A 24,313-nucleotide genomic window follows, 5' to 3' on the forward strand; every position below is an offset into this window, starting at 1 on the left:
TTCTTTTTTTGAGACAGATCTCACTTTGTTGCCCAGGCTAGAGTGAGTGCCGTGGCGTCAGCCTAGCTCACAGCAACCTCAAACTCCTGGGCTCAAGCAATTCTGCTGCCTCAGCCTCCCAAGTAGCTGGGACTACAGGCATGTGCCACCATGCCCGGCTAATTTTTTCTCTATATATTAGTTGGCCAATTAATTTCTTTTTATTTATAGTAGAGACAGGGTCTCGCTCTTGCTCAGGCTGGTTTCGAACTGCTGACCTCGAGCAATCTGCTCTCCTTGGCCTCCCAGAGAGCTAGGGTTACAGGCGTGAGCCACCACGCCGGGCTGGTGTTCGTTTTTCTATTCCTGAGATAATTCACTTAGATCATGGTCTCCACTTCCATCCATATTGCTGCAAAGGACATAAATTAATTTCTTTTTATGGCTGAGTAGTACCTCATGGCATACATATACCACATTTTATAAGGTCGTATTTCTACAATCACAGTGAGGAAGGAAATAGCAGAGGATGTAAACAGATGGAAATCCATACCATGCTCGTGGATCGGCAGACTCAATATCATCAAAATGTCTATACTACCCAAACTGATCTACAGATTCAATGCAATACCTATTAAAATCCCATCAGCATTCTTCACAGATATAGAAAAAATAATTTTACGCTTCGTATGGAACCAAAGAAGACCCCGAATATCAAGAGCAATTCTAGGTAACAAAAACAAAATGGGAGGCATTAATATGCCAGATATCAAACTATACTACAAAGCTGTAGTAATTAAAACAATATGGTATTGGCACAAAAACAGGAATATTGACCAGTGGAACAGATGTGAGAATCCTGATATAAAACCATCCTCATATAGCCATCTCATCTTTGACAAAGCAGACAAAAACATACGCTGGGGAAAAGAATCCCTCTTCAATAAATGGTGCTGGGAAAACTGGATAGCCACCTGTAGAAGGCTAAAACAGGACCCACACCTTTCACCTCTCACAAAAACCAACTCACGCTGGATAACAGACTTAAACCTAAGATATGAAACTATTAGAACTCTAGAGGAAAAAGTTGGAAACACTCTCCTAGACATCGGCCTGGGCAAAGAGTTTATGAAGAGGTCCCCAAAGGCAATCACAGCAGCAACAAAAATAAATAAATGGGACATGATCAAGCTACAAAGCTTCTGCACAGCCAAAGAAATAGTCATGAAAGCAAACAGACAACCTACAGAATGGGAGAAAATTTTTGCATCCTATGCATCCGATAAGGGACTGATAACTAGAATATACTTAGAACTCACGAAAATTAGGAAGAAAAAATCAAATAACCCCATTAAAAAGTGGGCAAAAGACTTGAACAGAAATTTTTCTAAAGAAGACAGAAGAATGGCCAACAAACATATGAAGAAATGCTCAACATCTCTAATCATCAGGGAAATGCAAATCAAAACCACAATGAGATATCACTTAACCCCAGTGAGAATGGCCTTTATCAAAAAATCTCCAAACAATAAATGCTGGCGTGGTTGCGGAGAGAGAGGAACACTCCTACACTGCTGGTGGGACTGCAAACTAGTTCAATCTCTGTGGAAAGCAATATGGAGATACCTTAAAGCGATACAACTGAATCTACCATTTGATCCAGCAATCCCATTGCTGGGCATCTACCCAAATGATCCAGTGACACTCTACAAAAAAGACACCTGCACTCGAATGTTTATAGCAGCACAATTCATAATTGCAAGGCTGTGGAAACAGCCCAAGTGCCCATCAATCCAAGAATGGATTAATAAAATGTGGTATATGTATACCATGGAGTACTATTCAGCTCTAAGAAACAATGGTGATATAGCACATCTTATATTTTCCTGGTTAGAGCTGGAACCCATACTACTAAGTGAAGTATCCCAAGAATGGAAAAACAAGCACCAGATATATTCTCCAGAAAACTGGTATTAACTGACTAGCACCTAAGTGGACACATAGGTACTACAGTAATAGGGTATTGGGCAGGTGGGAGGGGGGAGGGGGGAGGGGGGTGGGTATATACATACATAATGAGTGAGATGTGCACCATCTGGGGGATGGTCATGATGGAGACTCAGACTTTTGGGGGGAGGGGGGAAATGGGCATTTATTGAAACCTTAAAATCTGTACCCCCATAATATGCCAAAATAAAAAAAAAAAAAAAAAAAAAAAAAAAAAAAAGAAAAAACACAAAAAGAATGAACTAATGATACACAGAACATTGATGGGCCTCAAGGGCATTGTGCATAGTGAGAGAAGTCAGTCTCAAGAAATTAAATACTGTATGATTCCATTTATATAACATGCTTGAAATGGCAAAACAATGGAAATGGAGAACAGATTAGTGATTGCCAGGGAGCAAGGATAGGGTCAGGGGTGGGGTGTTAATAAAAAGAAGTATCATGAAGAAGTTTCTTTGTGGTGATGAAACAACTCTGTATCTTGATTGTGGTGATGGCTACACCTATCCTATATGCATAGGATAAAATAGCCTAGAACTGCACACACACACAGACACACACACAAATAGACGCAGGATAAAAAATGGCGAAAACTGAATAGTCCGTAGTCTAGTTCATTGTAATGTACCAATGTCAATTTCCTGGTTTTGATATTGTACTACAGGTATATAAGATGTCACTATCAGGGGAAGCTGAGTGAAGGGCACACCACACTATAGTTTCAAAGACAGAATTTTGGGTGAATCCTATAATTACTTCCAAATACAAAAAAAAAAAAAGTTTTACAAAACTTTAACACACACACACATATTACTTCATATATATATGCTTCATATATATATTACTTTCATACTTTAATATACATACTTCAGTATATATATATATACTGTATATTGAAGTATGAAATAAAAATAAAGTATGTGCATGTATTCCTTTTGATTTCTATGTTAGAAAATTACCCAGAAAGCAGTTCTTAAGTACATTAAAATCAAATAAATGTGTTATATCCATATATGGGGAAAGAGGAAAGAAAAGCTTATGGAGTATTTATTTTTTCATAACAACAGAGGACAGCAAGAGAAATAAATGAGACATAAAGTAAAAGAAGGGCCATGAAAAATAAAATATCTCTGGGATGATGACAAGGAGATCCCAGGATGGCAGCTGTACCATCATGGAGAACATGTAGGCTGGGCATCTCCAGTGAAGGCTTCTTCACGTAAGTGACATTGATATGGCTTGTAATATGAAACAGTGTGTTAAGAGATTTTGAAAACTGATGGAAAGTTTGGGATTGAAAAAAAAAAGCAAGCAAAAAAAAAAGGATAAAAAGACAATTCAAGGGAAAAGAAAACACTGTGCTGGTAAGGAAAATAATAATGTATTAAGTGCCTAGCTCCGATTGCATATATAGTCATAAAGGTATGAATGGCATGTACCTCTCTGCTCAAAATTGTGATATAAATATACAGAGAGGATGGGGGTGGGAAATGCACACGTGAGGTAGTTGGGAGTTGGAGAGAGGAAAGATCATTAAATCCTAATCTTCCATAGTGAGAAGACCATTGCACTTCAACTTTTTTCACATGCGGCATTTATTGAAAATGATGTTTGTCTAGAGCATGTCTGAACTAGAGGAATTTAAAGTTCCTAATAGGGCCACTTGCTACTTGCTACTCAGGATAATCATGTATGACTAGTCAACTCTTTAAACTATCTGAATATATATAACTGTGACTATTGAAATATTTAAAAAGACCACAAGGTTGACAAGGAAAGTTAATGTATTAAAAGGAAAAATAATATATTAACATATATTGAATTATTCATTTTTTCCCTTTATGACTCATGAAGAGTGGGACAGAAAACTTATGGTCTCCAGGAAGATTCCATGCCCTAACCCCCAGGACTACAAATATGATGAGGTATTACACCCATGAATATGTTATTTTCAACAGCAAAAGGGACTCTGCAGAAAGATTTAAGGTTACTAATCAATTTATCTTAAAATAAGGAGATTGCCTTGGATTATTTGAGTGAGTCCAGTGTAATCGCAGGATTCCTAAAAGCGGAAGCAGGACAGGGAGTCATATTTGGAGTCTGAGCAGGACTTGACACACCATTGCTGGGTTGAAGATAGAAAGGATCACATGAGAAGTAATGCAGGTGGCTTCTAGGTTCATAAAGCAGCTCCCCGCGGGAAACAAGGAAACAGGGACCTGAGTCCTATAGCTATAAAAACTGGAATCTTCCAACACTGAATAATCTGTAAAGAGAAACCCAAGCCTCAGAGCCACAGCTTTGGCCAGTCCTCTGATTGTAGCCACAAGATATTTTGAACAAATATAATAATTTAACCAGACTTTTCTAGACATATGACCTACAGAAACTGAGAGATAATAAATGTGCTGCTTTAAGCACTACATTCGTGGCAATTTGTTATGCAGCAATAGGTAACTATCTCAAGGGGATAAGAGAAAGATTCTTGCCATTTTGAGCAAGATTTGAAGTTTTTTGACTTAATGACTCTATTACTCAGCTTAGGCTAACTTCTATGACAAAGGAAGACCATGCTTTCCCTGGCTTAATCCCATAACAGGCTTATTTCTCTCTTAGGTCACCATCCAGTTGAAATCCAGCAGTGGACTTTATCTGCAATGTGATTTATGGGCCAGGCTCCATTCTCTGGGGATTCAGCATTTTCTGGGTCGTGGACTCACTGCATCTGGCCAGTGCTTGAGGAAACAGACATTGTGGGAACAATGCAGGCAATTTTCGGGGTCAAGCCTGGAAGTGGTGAGCATTCCATTGGTGATAGGCACCTTCTCACCTACCTAGATGCAAAGGGGTTGGGAAGTATAATCTAGCTGTATGATACTTAATCTATCAAATGAAAGCATATTTGTAAGCAATGAACTCATTTTTTTTTTCTCCCAGTGTCTTGGGAACTGAGGGTACAAGGTGTTACAGTAGCATCTCAAAATCAACAACTTCTCCCAATTTCACCAAAAAACAAGCCTAACAGATTCCAGAAGAGACATATTATATTCAGAATAAGACAGATTTTAAAAAATTATATTGCTTTTTAAGTAAATCATACATGTCCTAGTTTCCCACAGCCTTTTGCATCTTGTTTTATAAACAGGAACTTCATGTATTTACTTTCCTTATTAGCTCCTAAACACATTTGATTTTGTCGACTCTAGACCCAAACTCATTGAGGGGACAGTATTAGGCATTTCAGAAAGGGCAGACAAGAGGGAGAATGCCTTCAAAAAGCAGAGAGGAAAGAGGGGTTCCTGCAGACTAGAAAGGTGGCTGTGGGTTTTGGGGGCACTGGGCACTTCTGCCTTGCTCCCTGGCAAGTGCCCAAGTGGGATGGAAAGACCTCAGAGGGGATGGTCTTTTACATTTTTATATTCTCACATTGTAAGTCTAGCCCATAGGCATTGTATTCTGATGGGGATAAGACCACCGGGGCTTAGGGACCCCATTTCTGAGGCCGTGGGAGGAGGGGAGGTGAAGGAATGCTGCCTGAGCAGGAGCTGGGGATAAGGGCAGAAGTTAATTGCCTAATTGGGGGACATCCCAACAATCTAGGAGTGCAGCAAAGCAGACTCCCACCTTAAAGCCTGAGGGGCCACATGCCTAAAAAGCCATGGAGTGGCTCGATATGAAAGCCACCCACAGCTGTAAAGGAAGATTGCAAAACGTCAGCCCGGGAGAAGGGATGCCAGGCTCCAACCTTTAAAAAACACCGGGTTGAGTTTCTTCCCTCCCCTTTCTCAGTAGAGTGCATCAGTTAATGGAGAGCTAACCTCCCAATAAGAATTACTAATCTCTTTGTTCCCCAATCAAATGGGCCACAGCCACTGAGTTCAGAGATACTATCTGTAGATATCTTAAGGTATAGTTGTGCTTAGTAATGAGCTATGCATTCCTGCTTCTATAGATAAAAGAGTAATTAGCTAAGACATCTTGTGGCTATTAGGGGAGACTTGAAACTTCTACACATTGAAACCCACAAGCTTTTCACATGAAATTATTGTAATCTATAGCAGTTGCAATGAGAGAGATCACAAGAGAATAAAAACAGGTGCTAGATTTCAGCCAATACCACCTGGCTCACGGGAATGCTGGTGTTCCCCCGACCTCCCCGCACCCTTTCACCTTACTTTTTGTGTCTGTGCCTTTGTCTTTCCCATCTCTTGCAGCACACACTGCCTGGGGACCTGGTTATATCGGGGGCATCATGAACCCCCAATAGTATTCTTGCAATTTTAAAAATTTCCTGTATTCCATGTGTACTATGGAAGCAATAAGTATATAGGATACATAGGGTCTATTGGAACTGGGACAATGAGTTTCAAAGTAGTAACTGGTGTGGGCCTAGTCACTGATGACAGAATTGTCTCTCCAATGACTTGGCACTCTTTAAGTCCCCAGGATCTGTGTGTATGTGGGCATAAATTTGTATGTATGTGTGTGTTGGGTAGGTATGGTGCTGAATGGGCAAGAATGATTGCATCAGTTGGATTCTCAAAAAGAGAATTTGATTAAAAATTATAAATGCATATTTCCTGAACACCTGAGTTTGTGGACTGAAAATTAAACACATTATACAAGCACCTTAGAAACATTTGCTGATCAGCTGAAGCAAAATGTGGGAATTATTAGTATTCTTCAGAATAAGTTGAATATAGGTGGTGGTCATTCAGGAGCTACAGGCCAACTCAGGTAGGGACCTTACCTTGGTCAATCAATCATGGGAAACTGAGAAAGCTAATCCTTACTGCAAAGGCAATGGCAGCAAGGGGCATAGAGCTAGTCTCTCCAGCTCTATACCTAATTAGTCTACTATTTATAAACTCTCCACTCACCTCCAGGTGGAGAGTCCAGGCTCCCATTTATGCTTTTAAAAATAATTTATTGAATGCCTACTAGAAGCAAGCTTTTGTGCTGAATTCTATGGAAGACACAAATGTAACACAGTCTGGATTATTCACAAGAAGGTGAGAACTGCAGCTGTGTGTTGTGGTTTCAAAAAATGAAGGAAGTTGGGGAGAGATCTCTAGAAATAGCTAGTACAGAATTTTTGAGACAGGAAGAGTAAAACACAGAAGCCAGGCTGGGCACAGTGGCTCACACCTGTAATCCTAGCACTCTGGGAGGCCGAGGTAGGAGGATCACTTGAGCTCAGGAGTTTGAGATCAGCCTGAGCAAAAGTGAGACCTCCATCTCTAATAAAAATAGTAAAAATTAGCTGGATGTAGTGGTGCATGCTTGTAGTCCCAGCTGTTTGGGAGGCTGAAACAGGAGGATCTCTTGAGCCCAGGAATTTGAGGTTGCTGTGAGCTAGGCTGACACCACAGCACTATAACCCGGGCGCCAGAGTGAGATTCTGTCTCAAGAAAAAACAAAAAAACCAGAAGCCAATGGACAGTATAAAAATTGCAGAAAGAAGGGATGGTTAACAACTCCAAATGTGTTAGAGAGATCAAAGAGAAAGAGTTTGGGACAAAGGGCATCGCCTGATAGTGCCAGAGACCTTAGGACGCCACCTGTTGGAGCACCTACACCAGACCACGCATTTAGGGAAGAGAAAGATGCTGCAACTCCTGGACACTGCTCAACTAGGGTTCAAGTCACAAGGATGGGTTGCAGATGACATCGTCAGAAGCTGCCGAGCCAGTCAGGTTATGCAGTCGGGGAGGACCAGAGGGACCCACGCAGGTACGAGGGAAAGGGGGAGGCAGCCAGGACTATTTTGGGAAGTAGATTTCACAGAGGTCAAGCCTGGAAAATACGGGTACCGATATTTACTGGTCATGATAGATACGTTTTCCGAATGGGTAAAAGCCTTCCCTACGAAAGGAGAAACAGCTTTGACAGTAGCTAAGAAAATATTAGAAGAAATAGTCCCCAGGTATGGACTGCTGGAAGGGATAGGATCAGATAAAGGACCTGCGTTTGTCAGTCAGGTTAGTCCAGGGCTGGCCCAGCCTATGGGGATAGATTAGAAATTACATTGTGCATATAATCCCCAGAGCTCTGGGCAGGTAGAGCGAATGAATAGAACAATAAAGGAGACCCTGACTAAATTGGCCCTGGAGACTGGTGGAGACTGGATGACCCTCCTTCCCTTCGCCCTGTTCTGAACCCGGAACACCCCTTATCACTTGGGTTTAACCCCTTTTGAAATCATGTTTGGCACACCCCCTCCTGTAGTTCCTAGGATGAGCCCTGAGGCTCTTCTGGGACATCCCAAAGAAGTGTTACAAGCGGTGCAGGCTCTGCAACGCGTCCACAGTCAAGTATGGCCGGCCCTCCGTGCTATCTACTGGCCTGAGGAGGAGGGTGCCGGACACCCGTTTCACCCACACCAGCCGGGAGACTGGGTGTGGGTGAAACGGCATAACAGCAGAACCCTCGAGCCGAGGTGGGAGGGCCCCTATCAAATCATTCTTGTTACTCCCACTGCTCTTAAGGTTGATGGAATAGCGACCTGGATACACCACTCCCATGTGAGACCTGCTAATAAAAAGGACCAGGAGTGGTGCCAGGACCAGTGGAAAGCAACTGCAGACCCGAAGATTCCATTAAGAACCAGACTGACCCGCGTGACCGCCACAGACCAGAGCCCCTACGAGAAGAGGAACTAGATGGGACTGTTGGCACAAATTGTCATCGGGCTGCTGATTGTTCTCCTGGGACTTGGACTAGGAGTAGTGGCACCGCAGAACTGGACTAAATTGCAAAAATGCGTCTTGGTAACTTTTTATGTTTGCTATACGGGTGGTGTATTGGCCTATTGTTCTTGGGAGGGAGTTTTCCAACCATAGCTGCCCCAAATCCTCATGAGCCTCGTAATCTGACATGAGAAATTACCAACCTAGAAACTCATGAGGTTTGGAACACGACCTCAGGGACGGCACCGCTTAACTCCTGGTGGCCAGACTTATATTTCAATCTAGACAAAGTAAGTGATCTAGAGGAAACACCAAAGGAAGGGAGAAAACAACAGAGGTGAGTGTCCATAAGTAGAAATGAGTTTTTGGTTTTTTTTTGCATGCCTGGGGTTCTGACCCCCTACAGAGAACTGCTCAAACCCCAACGCCACAGGGGCCTGTTAGTTGTGCTATGATATAAGGTCCCCTTTCTATGAGGCAGTAGGAATAGCCACTTATTTTAACCTCTCTTCAGAAGACTCCCCTAAATCATGCCAATGGGACCGTAAGGGCCCTGGACTCACCCTTCAGTCAGTTCTTGGCAAAGGCACCTGCTTAGGGCCAGTGCCCCCCCCACCCCAGCTGCACACAGCTCTGTGCCGGGGGCAACAGAACACTAAATCGAACTGAGGGGACAAAGTGGATCATTCCTGGGCCAAGTAGATGGTAGATTTGCTCCAGAACCGGTTTAACTCCTTGCCTTTGTCTGTTTTCAATGGGTCTGAAGAATACTGATTATGGTGTTAGTGTTCCCAAAAATAATATACCACACTAAAGAGACAATGTATGAGGGCATAGTAGGGCAAAGAGTCACCAACCTAATTTTTAAAAGAAGAGAGAGCCTTTTACAGCCATAACCCTGGCTACTCTTTTAGAGCGATAGGGACAGAAACTGGTATCTCCTCCCTGGCAATGCAACAAAGAGGGTTTCATAGCCTGAGGGCCGCCATAGATGAAGATATAGCGAGAATAGAAGAGTCAATCTCGCACCTAGAAAAGTCTCTGACCTCCTTGTCCGAGGTAGTGCTCCAGAACCAGAGGGGGTTAGATCTAGTGTTCCTCCAGCAAGGAGGACTGTGTGCTGCCCTCAGAGAAAAATGTTGTTTCTATGCAGACCACACGAGAGTTGTCAGAGAATCTATGGCTAAGGTCAAGGAAGGGCTCGCTCGCCGTAAACGAGAATATGAGCAGCAGGCCGGTTAGTTTGAGTCTTGGTTCAACAGCTCCCCCTGGTTTACAACTCTAATATCCACTCTGCTAGGCCCACTCATTGTACTACTCCTCACTTTCGTGCCATGTGTGGTTAATAGACTAGTGACATTTGCAAAGGAACGGATAAGTACTGTTCAGCTGCTGGTGTTGCAACAACGATATCAACAGCTACGATCAAGTACTATAGAACAGAAACATCTAAAGAACCCTGAAGATGAACATGAGTATTCGTCCACCACCTAAAGAAAAAGGGGGGAATGTAGGGCAGAGGAAGGGCAGAGGAATTTGTAGGGCAGAGGAAGGGCAGAGGAATTTTTCCAATTGTCGGGAATTTACTTGGGAGGGGCAATGAGCTAACCACAAACTTTTGCTTCTGGTCATTGCTTGCTTGCTACACCCCTGTAAGGGGAATTATGGGATGAGGTCATTGAAGCACGGGCGACTGGCCCATCAGGCAACTGAGGGCAACCAACCCGCCAATTATTTCAAGAGGCAATAATGGGCAACCAATCATTTTAAAGGTCAGCGCATGATCCACACGTGATCAGCTTGTGCGCAGCTTGTGCACCATGGGAATAAAAGGCATGCCATTGTTCCGGTCGGGGTCCTTGCCTGTGAGAGTGGCCACTGCGTTGGTGCTCTAGGGCTTGGACCCTGGCTAGCCAGAAAATAAACCTCCTCTTGTGTGATTGCAAAAAAAAAAAAAAAAAAAAAAAGAGAGAAAGAGGATTGAAAAAATGTGATTAGCTTAGAAGATGGAGGGCCACTGACAGCTTTTGATAACACAGTTTTCTTTGACCACAGAGGATGAAATTATATGTCATAAGGGTTGAGAAATTAGAAGCAGTGAGTACAGTCATACACAAAGGGACTGAAGCTTCACTCAATACATTATAGTTTGTTATATTTTTCCGTATGACATCTGCATCTCTGCCCTTCCCTGACTCCTACTTTTCTACCTATAGGTGTGTTCTATTCTCCCCCTAACCATCCATCATATTCTGTACTCATTGCCACATTCTTCCTCATTAATAGTTAAACAAACTTGGTATGGATAACCTCAACGTAGACTTGGAGAAAGACAATAAAAGGGAAGATTGGAAACAGCAAAACAGGAGAGTGGTGGGGCCTATTTTTGTTCCTTGCTGACTCTCTTGGTTCATGAGCCCTCAGAGAGCTGCATAGACTTCTCCACAACTAACTTTCTGAACTCCTATTATGCATAAAGGATGAGGCAAAAAATATTAGCACCATAGAAGAGTAGCTCCACTCAATATTAAGTCGTAAAATAAATTGGTGATTATAAATTGAAACACTGACTTGGATGACGAGTTTACACCTGAATTATTCCTTCACCAGCAGAAAGTGCTATAGCGTTAACCTTTGGTTTGTTGTCATTTTATTTTAACCGGGGGCAAATTCTTTGAGTGTTCTGTATGCCCTTCATGTTTTGGTGAGTGAATTAGGTAGCAACCACAGTTTAGAACACAGGTTGGAGGATACTATGTTTTCCCCTAATTTGGTTCCATTATTGGGGACAGGGTGGTATTTGGGTAGTTTCCACATGTTAGTCAGAGTCTTCACATTGTTGATCTTTTGCGTAACATGAACTAGAAGTTAAATTCAGATCTTCTTTGTATGAAGTTGAGGAAACTGATATGTTTCGTTGCACATCTTGTTCTGAAACTATGTTGGATAAGGAGCCTACACATGCGTCTTGCACTGAGCTTTGGCCAGAACACCGCAAATCTGGCCTCGTGTCTTCTGATTGCAGCTCCCTCTGAGTTTGGTCTATGCTTTCCGTGTCCTCTGGTGTGATGTCTCTTATTTGCATACAGTCCACTTGCATGTCTTGTTCTTGTATAACTGTACATTCAAAGTCTTTTTGATCCTTATCTTGACACTCACTATCTTTAAATAGAGCGTCTTGTAATTGCCAATCTAAGTTATGTTGGGCTGCATTTTGGGGAGGTTGCCAGTCTTGTTGCTGCTGGATTTGGTATTCCTGATCTTGGCATAGCTGATTTGGAGCTTTCTTCATTTGAGTTCTCTGTCCTTTGACTTGAAAATTTTGGGATTGTCCCTTTGGGGATTTTACCTCTTGGGCCTGCTGGTCATTGGGTTGCTGATCTTGGTTTTGTTTCTTTGGGCTTTCCTGTTTTTCAGCCCGGTGGTCCTTCTTTTGCCCATCTTTGAACTGACTGATTGGAGCTTGCTTTCCTTTGGCCTGGTGGACATCAGTGTGCTGCTGATCTGGCAGTTTCTCTGGAGTTTGAGAAGATTGAATTCGCTTATCAAGGGATTGCTTCTTTTGGGATAGCAAGTGTCTGATTTGCTTCTCTAGGGCTTTCCATTTTGAAGATTGCCAGCTTTTGGGGTGCTGGTCTAAGGACCTCCTTCTTGAGGAGTGGTAGCGTTTGGTTTGCTGGTCCAGGGAATATCGTCTTGAGGATTTCTTTCTGTGGAGTTCCTCTGCAGAGTCCCACTTTTTGGTCTCTTCCATGACTTCTGATCGAATGTCTTCGTATGGTATTTGTAAAAGTTCTGGGTTTTGACGTTGAATGTTTTGTGGTTGAAGACCTGGGGGTTGCTGAAGTAGGGATTTCACATTAGGGAACCGCTTAGTATTGGGTGTTGAGACTTCAGGTAGCATGACTTTTGACAATGCTTCGGATAGCGTGTCTTGGGAGCGCTTACCTTGAGATGGTGTGTCTTGGGATAGTGCGTCTTGGAAAGGCGTGTTTTGGGATGATGTGTCTAGGGATGGAATGTATTGGTAGGGCATATCTTCACCTGTCAGGTCAAAAGACTGTACACCATGGATTGATGGGGATTTAGATAGCATGTTTTGCACTGGCAGGGTTTGTACTGGCGGGGCTTGGGATGGCAAGTCTTCAGGTGATAATTCTTGGCGTTTTAGTACAGAATGGGATGGCAAAAATTGGAATGGCAAATCTTGGTCCTGTGCCAATTGGCTTTTCATTTTGGGACGTTGAACAGTAGCAGGCTGTAGGTCTTCACCTTTTAGTTCTTCAAACGTAGAGTCTTCCAGAATGTGCATAATATGTTCTGAGGGCTTTCTTTTTAAAATTGGAGGCAAAAATTCTTCATATGAAGTTGGAAAGATACTTTCCTGTTGTTCACCTGGCATAGATGCAGAAGCTGTGTAGTAAATACTTTTATTACATGGTCGTGACCTGCGTTGGGAGGCTAAAGGACTTCTTGTGATTCTTAACTTGAAGAAAGCATAGCCTCCAAAGAAAACGGGCTGTAGGTTCATTATTGGGTCATCACCAGAAGACTCTTCTTGAAGCTCAAATTGTAACAGAGCATTTTGTCCTGGGCCAGGTTGTTCAGAATTTTGAGGAATATCCGAAGGCAAGAAAAACACAATCTATAAAACCAAGACGTGGGGAGGAATTAATATGACAGAATCATCTTTGATTTATTTATTTATTTTTTTTGCATTTCCAAATTATTTTTCATCCCTTACTTAAGAGAGTAGATAGGAAATAACATCTAGATGAGAAATCAGAAAACAAATACCATTCCTGCCTTCCCCATCAACTCACTGGTATTATTTTGGATATAATTGCATGTGTATGAAATTTGGGAAACTCAGAAGTAATCTAGGCAATAAGGACATTGACTGCAAAAGAGTCCTGTGAACCTTTTTGGGTGATAGAAATGAACTGTATCTTGACTGTGATGGTGGCTAAACAGATATCTACAATTGGTCCAACTCATTGAATGGGACACTTAAAATGGATGAATTTTATTGTTTGTAAATTTTACTTCTGTAAAACTGATATAAAAAAAAGAAAAAAAAATTACCAATCACTGTGCCCAGACTGATTTTTGGGATTTAGAGAACACGTTCTGGAGACATACTACCTGAGTCAGAAACCTGATGTTATGAGTGATGCTTAAGAGGTTATTTAACCTCTTTGTGCTTTAGTTCCTTTGTATGCAAAATAAAGGTGTTATCATAGTTTTGTTAAGATTAAGTCCATGCTCATTGATTATAATAATGACTGACATAGTCAGTATTCAGTAAATATAAACTATATAATTATAGACAATATTTAGTATTGCTGTTAATATTTTTTTCTCTACTTCCTCTCTGGTATTGTTTCACAGAGGAAATTGTTTCACACCCCTTTATGACCCAGGAATAGAATCCCCACATCACAGCAACTTGGGTTCTCATTAAGTCTGATACTTTATGTATGTGGCAGGGCAATAAGGATTTATGTTTGAACAGGCATGACTGAGGATAGCAGATAGGGCAAGAAAGGAAAGCATTGTTACCTCAAAGGGTGGGGCCATTTTAAATGATGATGGACCTTCCTAAATATAGAGGTTTCGGTTCAGCATCTGAGCACACTTCTCTGCCCAATAATGCACCAGAAGTCACCCTGAAGTGTCCCAATAGCAGCTCAGTCTTATAACAACATTGAACGCACCTCGTCTGAATGTATCCAGCACTTGTTTCTAAAGGTTGCAATGGTCACAGAGATGCTGAGCTCTGCTATACTGATGATCAGTAAGACTGACAAGATTCCCTGCAAATAATGAGGAGAAGTAAATGACATGAAAGCTGTATTGTTTTAAAGATAAGCTGCGCAATTTTCATCTCATGTCTTTCTGATAAGGCAGGGATAAGAAACTTCAGTGTCTGTGGGAGCCAGTCAACTGTCCCGAGTGAAACAGGAAGGCAGAGAGTAGTGAGTCACACTACTCACAGGAGACGTCAGTTACTAGTTCCAGCCAACTGTTACCATGTGGGAATATGGGGACCGTGGTGCCTCTTTTGTTTTTTCTTGTTTTCCTTAGGAAGCTGGTTATACATATTTTTGAGTTGAAATTGTTCAGTTATTTATTCACCTGTGTGAGCCAAATAGAACATTACCTACAGGCTGGATCTAGCCCACAGATTGCCATTTTGCACGTTCTGCTTTAAGGTAATGTTTAGATTGAGAAGCTGCGTGGTATCGCATAATATCCAAAAAGCTTAAAATCTGAGACAGAGAGAGCTGGGTACAATTGCGTCCAAGGTCACACTTAATCTTAGAAAAGTGGCTGATCTCTCTGAATCTTGGTTTCCCTGAAATACATCCTGAAGGCTTAGATAGTCACCATTTGTTGGTAAAACTTAAATGTCTGAAGACCCTACTGTGTGCAATTTACTGGCTGCAGCCATTGAGCAAGGTAGGGCTGGTCTTGGTTTTTGTGGAACTTACATCATAGTAAGGGAGGCAGACAGTAACAAATGATTAGGTATTTACTTAACTAAGTTGTGATAAGTGCTGTGAAGAAGGACCAGGAGCTATGCACTACCATGATGAGCGATCTAACCAGATCTGGAAGGAATTCCTTAAAGAAGTGATGTTTGAGTTGAGGTTTAAGTGTAAGGATGAGTTAATTGTAGAGGTAGAAAAGGGTGAGCACTTGGTCAGGGGACCTTTCAAAGCAGGAAGAGGCTGGTCTTGTGGCCCTGGGTGGTGGGCGCTGAACACATTAGGGGATTCCATGAAGTGGCTGGAATGTGGAGTGAGAAGGATAAAGTCCTGGGGATAATGTCAGAAAGGGTAGATGGGATAAGTGTTATAGGGCTTTGTAAGCCTGTTAAGATTTGGGTCTTATTCCTTTGTTTACCAGGAAGCCAATAAGTAATGTGCTCAGATGGGCATTTTTAAATGATGACTCTGGTCACAGTGTAGACAATAGTTTGTTCTTTGGGACAGGGGTGAGTCCAAGAGACATCTAAAGCCCCTGGTTCTGGATTTATTTATTTATTTAGCTTATGATGTTTGGGTTACAGCAAGAAATCATGAAGTTATACAAGTGACTTAGGAACAAATTGTCCATGATTCTGTATGTAGGTAACTAATCCTGCAGTACCCATCCATGGAGGGCAGGAGATAGATAGATGTAGAGAATTAACCCTTTTAGGATACAATTGGGACAGCAGTAGGCTCCCGCCCATTGGGAAAAAGGGCAAGAATTATAATGTTGTATGATGTTCTTGGCCCAATGAGGACAGGATTTTTTCCCTTATATTGTATTCTGGCTTTCCTTAGTAACATATTATGAGTCTAATTTTGGAATTTATCTCAGAACACATGAGAGGGTCCCCAGGGCCACTTCAATGGGTGATTGTGAGGATTGAATACAATCTTGTGTTCAGTAACTCATAATTCCTTTTCCTTTCTTTCTTTATTGAGGGAGACACTTTCCCATGATTCTACTTCACTTCTTGTCCTAACAGATTCAATATCCTTAAAACTCTAGGACCCAAGCCTTCAAGATACAGCTGGCAGAAACAGAATGAAACCCCAGGACTTATGGAACTAGAGGGAAAGGCCTATTGGAATCACTGACATGCTTAAAAATAATGTCATTGATTACTTATTAGATACTTAAAATTATATCTAAAATTACATTTCCTGGTAAAAATACATCTCATCTGCTTGAGTGAATAAAATTGCTGCAATTATATAAGATAACCTACATCCAAAGATCATTAAAATGCCATACTTTATTAAGTGGCTTGTATGCCTTCTCCTACTGCGTTTTTGCTTTCAGTGTTAATCAAGCAAATGTTTTAGATCATTTTGTCCCTGATTAATGCTGAAAAGATAAAATTTAATCTAATCCATTTAAATGATAATTGCATAAGCCAAAACTGTTGACTATTTACACTGTTCTAGGTACTGTTTTAATTTAAGCAATACTCACAACCACCCAATGAAATAGGTATTCTTATTATCTTCATTTTTCATATGAGGAAAACTGAGGGTCCAAAAGGATATGATGTTAGGCCAAGGTCACACTCTTATATGTGACAAATTAAGGATTAAAATTCAAACAACACAGCTCCTGATACGGTTTAATCATTATCCCACAGCATACTTCTCAACCGTTCAAATGCTGACACAGCTTCAATTATTGGAATAAAATCGAATGAATCATTGCATCAGGACAGAAACATTCAGATACAATTTTACAGATTCATCGCACAAAACAAGACCACTTACAAGGAAAAGCGTTGTCCCAAACACACATATTCCTTCCAGGGAAGGCCTCTGGCAGTAGTTGTATTGATATCTATAGGTGATAATGGTGAGTGTGATCCCAGCAACCGCAACCAGGGAACTGATAACATTCATGCCCGTGACACCTTGTCCCTGAAAAATAGTTTTAAAAATATAATAAAATAAAATCCAAAACAAAGCAAAAATAACTTGTAAGAAATTTTCAGTGCTTTTGTCCTAGCAGATTCCCCTCAGTCTTCCAGAATGTGCATAATATGATTATTATGCACATTGGATTCACATGAATCATTCCAACAGGTCAGTATGGTTGGAAGGCTTGTTAAGTTAAATCCTCATTCATTAAAGTCAGAAGGCAAACCAATATATTAGAATGGACCAAGGGTACTTTATGGCTAATGCTAAGGAAAGTGTTCATTTATCCCAATGCACCATCTCTCATAATCTAGAAGTAGTAGGGAGTGTTAGAAACTTTACTGGCTTAGAAATTAGACCTAATTTTAAGTCCTTGTTTTACAAGGACCTTGTAAAAATTACCTAATGTCTTGGAATCTCCATTTACCTTTAGAAATGTGAATGACATCCCTTGACTTTAGGGTAGTATCTATTTATTCATTTATGAAATAAATGACCAAATATGTGCCAGGCACTGCAGTAGGCCCTGGAGACACAACCATGAGCAGCAGAGATCGTTTCCTGCCATCGTGTGGTTTGCGTTCATTCCCCAGGAGAATTCAGACAAACACCAACAAAATCATGAACACATTTAAAGCTGGTAACAAATGTAGTCTGGAGTTTAAAGGTGTCTTTTCTTGATCTAGGTGTTCCAATATGGAAGGCATAAAAAAATTCAGATTGCCCCGCCCAATTCCCTTTGTTCATTCTTATTTGTTTTGAAGGGAGGAGGGTGTTTCTATGTCTGAGTTGCTTCTAAAAAGGGGGAACATCTTATTCGTTTCTTCTTACCCACTCCCAGCACTGATATTGCTTTTCTAAAGGAAAAACAAGGAGAAGCCTCACATCTCAAGTGAGCAGATATTTACTGTCCCTTTATGGATTGTCTTATGACTGTTGTGATGGGACATGCAATGATGCATTTACACAGCTGAAGAGTTTGTGGCTTAGTGTATCAGGACTTGGAGATGTGATTTAATGTTTACCTCCAACCCAGGTCTTTATTGCAAACATGAATTTTGGCAGAAAAAGCACAGGGACATACAGATACGTCATCCCTCTTAGTCTTCAGTCCTTTGTTCTCTCAAGGCTCTACTTTGGCTCCCATAGGACATTCACTAGACTAAGGTCTCTAGGTAAGCAACCTCTCATGTGTATTGTGCTTTACAAAGAACATGCCCAGCCTAGTCTCATCTGATCCTCATTACAATTTTGTGAGGTAGGTAGGACACTTGTTATTCCCTTTTTACAGATGAATGGGGTTCAGGAATTAAGTGGCTGTGGGCACTCCCACAGTTGGTGCACAGCTGTGATGGAAAGCCAGTTCTTCTGATGCCCAGTCCAGTGCTCCTGCCCCCACGCCTTCCTGTCCACCTCTGTCTGCATGGCCCTTCGTGAGTCAGGGGTAGGTCTGCTTTAACCTTAGGATAGTTCTCAGCTCTGGATGGAAGTCAATACAGAGAGAACAGCATTTGGGTCTGCATTGATTTCCACAGGAAAACATGGGAACATTCATCCCCCCAGAACTTCTCTATGGCTAGTAACTATCTCTAGAGGAAACTGGCAGAGGACCATCGGAACAGAGTAAAATGACTAAGAGAAGGCCCACATCTGCAGGACCTGAAACAAGATTAGAGTGGTTAGAAAGGAGTGCTAACATTCACCTATCATCATGTCTTTTACATCTTACTAAATCCTCAAAATTGCCCTTAGAAGTAGATACTTTTTTCCTTTAGGTTGATGCAACAGGGAGTGACATCCTTGATTCAATCTTAGAATAATTCAGCATTGATACCCAGGCCCTTTCTTCTAGACCTTGGGCAGGCTCCAAAGCAAAGCCTCTGCTGGTAGTGGATGTAGGATTGGGTTTGGCGTGCAAGAATTCCTGGGGTCCCAGAACTGGTTTTGGTTAGAGCAGCATTTCATAGCCTTGGTACTATAGACATTTTTGGTCAGATAATTTTTGTTGCTGTTATTGTGAGAGACTGCCCTGTGCATTTTAGGGTGCTTAGAAATATCCTTGGCTTCTACCCACTGGATGCCAGTAGCACTTCCACCCAGTTGTGGCAACCAAATACGTCTTCAGACGTTGTCAAATATTCCCGAGGGGGAAGGAATCGGGAATTACCCCCAATTAAGAACCATTGAGTTAGAGGGGTGATGAATGGTTTCTAATAAGCATCTCTGAGTTTATTTAACCAGGGAAATGGGGACCAGCATGAGGGTGTAGGGCTAGCAGTGGCACTGGCAAACAGGAATGATCTGATCTGCAAATTAGATGTATCAATATTTTCCTGAGAGAAACTTTATTACTAAAGGCTTTATACATACAGATTATATAAAGCAAATAGAAGATTTCAAATTACATAAAAGTCCCAAAAGTGACTTACCATAATTTTTGTTGACTTCTCATCAATTCCTGTGAGGTAGCCTGTAAGAATATACTGTTGGGAAGGTAAGAGCCAAAGGTTAACAAGTGATGTGTTTGGCCACCTTTCAATAAAATCTCTTTTGGATTCACAAACTGTCTGTCTGTGAATCTCCCAGATCATCTAGTCTTTCCACCTTAGCATTAGGGATGAGGGAGGGCAGGCACTGAGGTCAGAAAAGTCATGTGCTGGACTTGCTCAGTGCCGAACAGAGACACTCTGCCTGGGTCAGCAGGAGGGGTGACCTCCTCTTAAAGGTCCAGAAGATACCAGCCAGATGTTTGGCTCATCTGGGCTCCCAAAAGAAAGAGATTCCTGGGCTCTGGGCCTGGAAGAGGGTAGAAGGAGCTCTGTCCGTTCTGAGCAGGTGCAGGGAGACTTTTCTCAGGGAAGACCCCTCTAAAGGCTGAGATGGGGACTGCAATCCAGTGTGGTTTTCTCAGTCACTCCTTTTCCAGGACCATAAAGGGAAAATTAGAACTCTGTCACCCAGCATGGAACCCCTTACATTTTTTTTAATGTTCTGGGGATGGGGACCTCCTCTGTGGGAATCGGCAATGGACCTTGAGGACATCCAGGTCTTGGAGTCCAAGAACCTCCCGGGTGCGGAGATAGGAAAGGTACCTTTGAGACCCCTCTCCACTTCACTCCCCATATTGGGTCTCCAGGTCCTATCAGTTCTACCTCCAAGTCACCCCTCAAAGCTCTCCATCTCGCTCTATCTCCATTGCTGCCCAGCCCACTCAGGGCACCATCTTTCCTCCCCTGGACCAGTCCAGCCTCCTCTCAGTTGATTCTCTCAGGTTTTCCGTTACCATCCTTGAATTTGTTTTTCACTCAGAAAACACCATAATATTTCAGTGATAACAAGTCCTCAAATGTTACTACCATCTTTAAAATTTTTCAGTGGATTTTTTCCCCCCCTTACTTTCATTTTGAAGTTCTGTGTTCTTAATGTGAGCACAAGGGCTGGCCGGACTTGGTTCCATGACTTGGTTCCATTTATGGCCTTATTTTTTTATGCCACAACCATAGACTCGTTGATCTTCTTTCAGTCGCTCTTTCTCACATCACACCCTTGGCTCATGCTTTGTCTTTGAGAGGAGCTAGGTGCTTTCCCTCCTCTTCACCCAGTGAGCACCTATGTGTGAAGCATTTCCCTGACCTCCCAGCACAGGTGAGTGCTCCAGGAAGCCTTCAAATGGCACCTAGGACTCCTCTCTTAGAGCACTCAGCACAAGTGTAAGGACACATCCATGACTTTGTGCTTTTTCATTTCTAGCCTTCCTGTTAGATGACAGACTGGCTAATTCTGAGAATAATATACCACTTCTCTCGGACAGGGCCTTGTATATTAGTACTTCTCAGCACCTAGGACACTACTGAAGACATGCTCAGTACGTATCTTTGCAAGGAAGAGTGGCATTTTGAAAAGCCACTCAGGCCAGAACATCATTATAATTCACATGTGAGATTACACACAGTCACGCTGGGAAAATTCTGTTGTGAAATGGGGAAGTGAGGAGTTGGTCCATTTGATTTTCTACATGAAGCATGTACAGTTTGAAAATCATATTCAGTATTTTTGTATTGAGAAAGTGAAAAAACTACCAGTTGTTTTTGAAATTCAAATTATAGAAAAAGGCATGGGATTTTTATGTTTATCAAAAGAAGTGTGAGTTTTTAATAGAGACAATGGTCTAATGTATTCATTATTTCATCCATGTGCTCATTGACTGATTGATTCATTCAATCATTCACTCATTCATGCACGCTATACCTCAAGCATGATTCTAGATTTTGGGACTGTAGCAGCAATAAAAATGTTTTCAGAGGGGAAGCTCTAATGAGTCTACTCTTAAATATTATGGCCAAGATTAGGAACCAAGGCTGTGGGATTGGGCGAACAAAACACTATACTAAGAATAATATTTATGGCTCTGTTATTACCTACCTAGATGAATGACATTCATAAAATTGTCTCTGGGCCTAAGAAGAGGGTTGAGCTATAATAATCTTAAAATTATTCCTAAGCCATGGCAGTCTGTGATTCTGTGAGCACTAGCTAGATGTGCTTAAATTATTACCTACTCTCAAGCTCAATTTCCTTATGCGCAAAGGAGAAAATAGGATATTTGCCCATCTAATCTCCAAGATTGGTAGTAAGGAGTCAATAACTTACTCCACACACAAGGGCGGTGAAAACTTTAAAGCACTGTACCCCTGAGAATAGTTATTACTATGATGATGGTAGTGAAAAGACCAAATAGTGTCACTTCTTTTGCCAGGAAGGGGACTGCTTTTTTGGTCTCCTGGGGAACAAATTTATGGAATTCATTATCCTAGGACTTGAAGCAGTTCAAATCAGTCTTTATCAGTTTCTCAGAAGCTCCTAACCAACAGTACTCACAATTAATGCTCCCCAGAATGGATATCCTGTGAGGAAAACGAGGGGAAATTCTTGAGAGAAAACGAGGAAATTAAATACAAATATCATTCCAAAGCCTATGATGATGAGACCAAGCATGATCTGGAGAGCCTGTGAGGAGAGAAACGAGCACGTGAGGTTACAAGTAACCTCGCCCCTTTGAGCACCCCCCCAGGTCCCTTGGACATGCCTTTAAGCAACGACATTTCCTGCCATCTGAATCCCTTCTCCTCTCCCCTCCCATTTGCCAACCACTCTCAGACATTCAGAAGACTCAGTTCAAGTGTCTTTTCCCCATCATCCTTGCTTGAGTCCTTTGGATTCAAATCCTTCACTCTTGTCCTTCACTGCTTCCTGTGTTCCCTGGGGTTACCAATTTATCTTGTATCAGACTGTTTTGAGCACCTGTCTGGCTCCCCCTAGATTGTAAGCTTCCTGAGGACAGGGACTACAAATTATTCACCTTTGCGTTTTTACCCTTCAGTAGCACAAGTGCCCTAGTACTGTTCTCATTTCCTCCACCATATTCCAACATTCACTATATGCTTTTGGAATTGGGACTCATTCCAGTTCTCTGAAGTTTGCAGACATGGAGTGGAGAAACTGGGGTGAACTTTTGTCTCACTTCCCCTTCATCTAAGGCCTGGCCAGAGATAGGAGCAACCCAGTGGGTCCATCAGCCTGCAGGAGTCTGTAGGGAGATGAATAGCACAGTGATCTTGCAGGGGCAGTGGCTATTCTTGGGGCAGAAGTGGCTGTTCAGCAGTCTAGGTCTTGTCCCCAGGCCACACCTCTATGGTACCACACTGCAAGTAGCGATTTTACTGTTGTACTAAGGATGGAGGCCATGTAGACAGCTCTCCCCTAAATATATTTATGATGGAAAAAAATTTTGTGTGTATATTTATCATGTGGTTCATTATGGTGCTTTGAATATGGTTTTCAAAGAACTACCTATGCCTGTAAGAGCACAAAGGGGAAGTGTAACCTCTCCTCTAATGGCTTCTTAACACTAAGGGAGGTGGCACCACACCCTGAGGTTGCTTCCTCACTAAGATATTTCAGAATTTTGTACCAGTTTCCTGATTTCCTTCTGCTAGGATTCAGATACCAGTACTAGCTCCTTATGAAACGGCCCTAGGATTTCCTCCAGGTTAGGAGACTTACTAATTAGGTTAAATAATCTATTTCTTAGCTTTAAGCCCTCAGAAACATTGCTAAGACATGAGGCACACTGTGTGTGTGTCCAAACAGAACTTTTTCTCTTGCTTATCAAAATCTAGGGAGCTGGTGTTATTGGCTTTTCTGCCGATGATCCAATTCTTTGTACAAGCAAATGACTGAGAAGTATTTGTGATTAATAAAGAAGGATACATTGGAGATGAAAGATGAAGGGGGAAGTGGAATCAACTGCCTCCCTGAAAATCATTGTACAGTGATATCTCTGAAGACAAACAGGAAGAGATAAACCTCGTTTCTCCCTCCAGGAAGACCCATTGATTGGAGTGGACTTACCCCCAGGACTTTTGGCTCTCCCCTCAGGAACTCCAGCAGAGAGCTATGAGGCCTATAGGGTAATGCAGTAAATATGGTTTCCGTTGGTTGTATGGTGATGAAATGAGCTGCCCTTTTGTCCCGGGATGGTGACTCCATGATTCAATGGCAGAACTCTATTAAGAGGATAAGCGAGTGAATGTTGTGGCCCAAATCATGGTCTACTTCTCCACCAGTGTCACATGGAGTCCTTAGCAATGAAGCCCTTAGCAGTTAGTAGCAGAATCACAGAATCACAGTTATTGAGTCACAGACTCTTAGAATCCTAGCGTATACCCAGTCCCCTATCTTCCTGGTGAAGGATGCAGTTATCTGGAAGACTTACTCTTTTGTCAAGTTGTTTATAAATATATGGTAAACATAAAATAAATAGATGGTCTATTTTTTTTTTATTTTTATTTATTTATTTTTTTTTGAGACAGAGTCTCGCTTTGTTGCCCAGGCTAGAGTGAGTGCCGTGGTGTCAGCCTCGCTCACAGCAACCTCAAACTCCTGGGCTCGAGTGATCCTTCTGCCTCAGCCTCCCGAGTAGCTGGGACTACAGGCATGCGCCACCATGCCCGGCTAATTTTTTTTATATATATATCAGTTGGCCAATTAATTTATTTCTATTTTTTATAGTAGAGACGGGGTCTCGCTCTTGCTCAGGCTGGTTTTGAACTCCTGACCTTGAGCAATCCACCCGCCTCGGCCTCCCAAGAGCTAGGATTACAGGCGTGAGCCACAGCGCCCGGCCAATAGATGGTC

General features: G+C 41.9%; 1 protein-coding gene across 1 annotated transcript; it reads right to left on the reverse strand.

Annotated features, from left to right (window-relative positions):
* Positions 1 to 11,293: 11,293 nt before the first annotated feature.
* On the reverse strand, positions 11,294 to 23,789 carry MS4A14 (membrane spanning 4-domains A14). The gene is made up of 6 exons (XM_012757021.2): positions 23,528 to 23,789; positions 21,995 to 22,123; positions 19,546 to 19,599; positions 16,967 to 17,116; positions 14,393 to 14,491; positions 11,294 to 13,320 (listed from the first exon to the last, which is right to left on the reverse strand). Exons 1-6 carry the CDS (start codon positions 23,663 to 23,665, stop codon positions 11,494 to 11,496), a joined length of 2,397 nt encoding a protein of 798 aa, XP_012612475.2. The 5' UTR covers positions 23,666 to 23,789; the 3' UTR covers positions 11,294 to 11,493.
* Positions 23,790 to 24,313: the final 524 nt, after the last annotated feature.

Source organism: Microcebus murinus, chromosome 4 (assembly GCF_040939455.1).
Source record: "Microcebus murinus isolate Inina chromosome 4, M.murinus_Inina_mat1.0, whole genome shotgun sequence".
NCBI classification, from domain to species: domain Eukaryota; kingdom Metazoa; phylum Chordata; class Mammalia; order Primates; family Cheirogaleidae; genus Microcebus; species Microcebus murinus.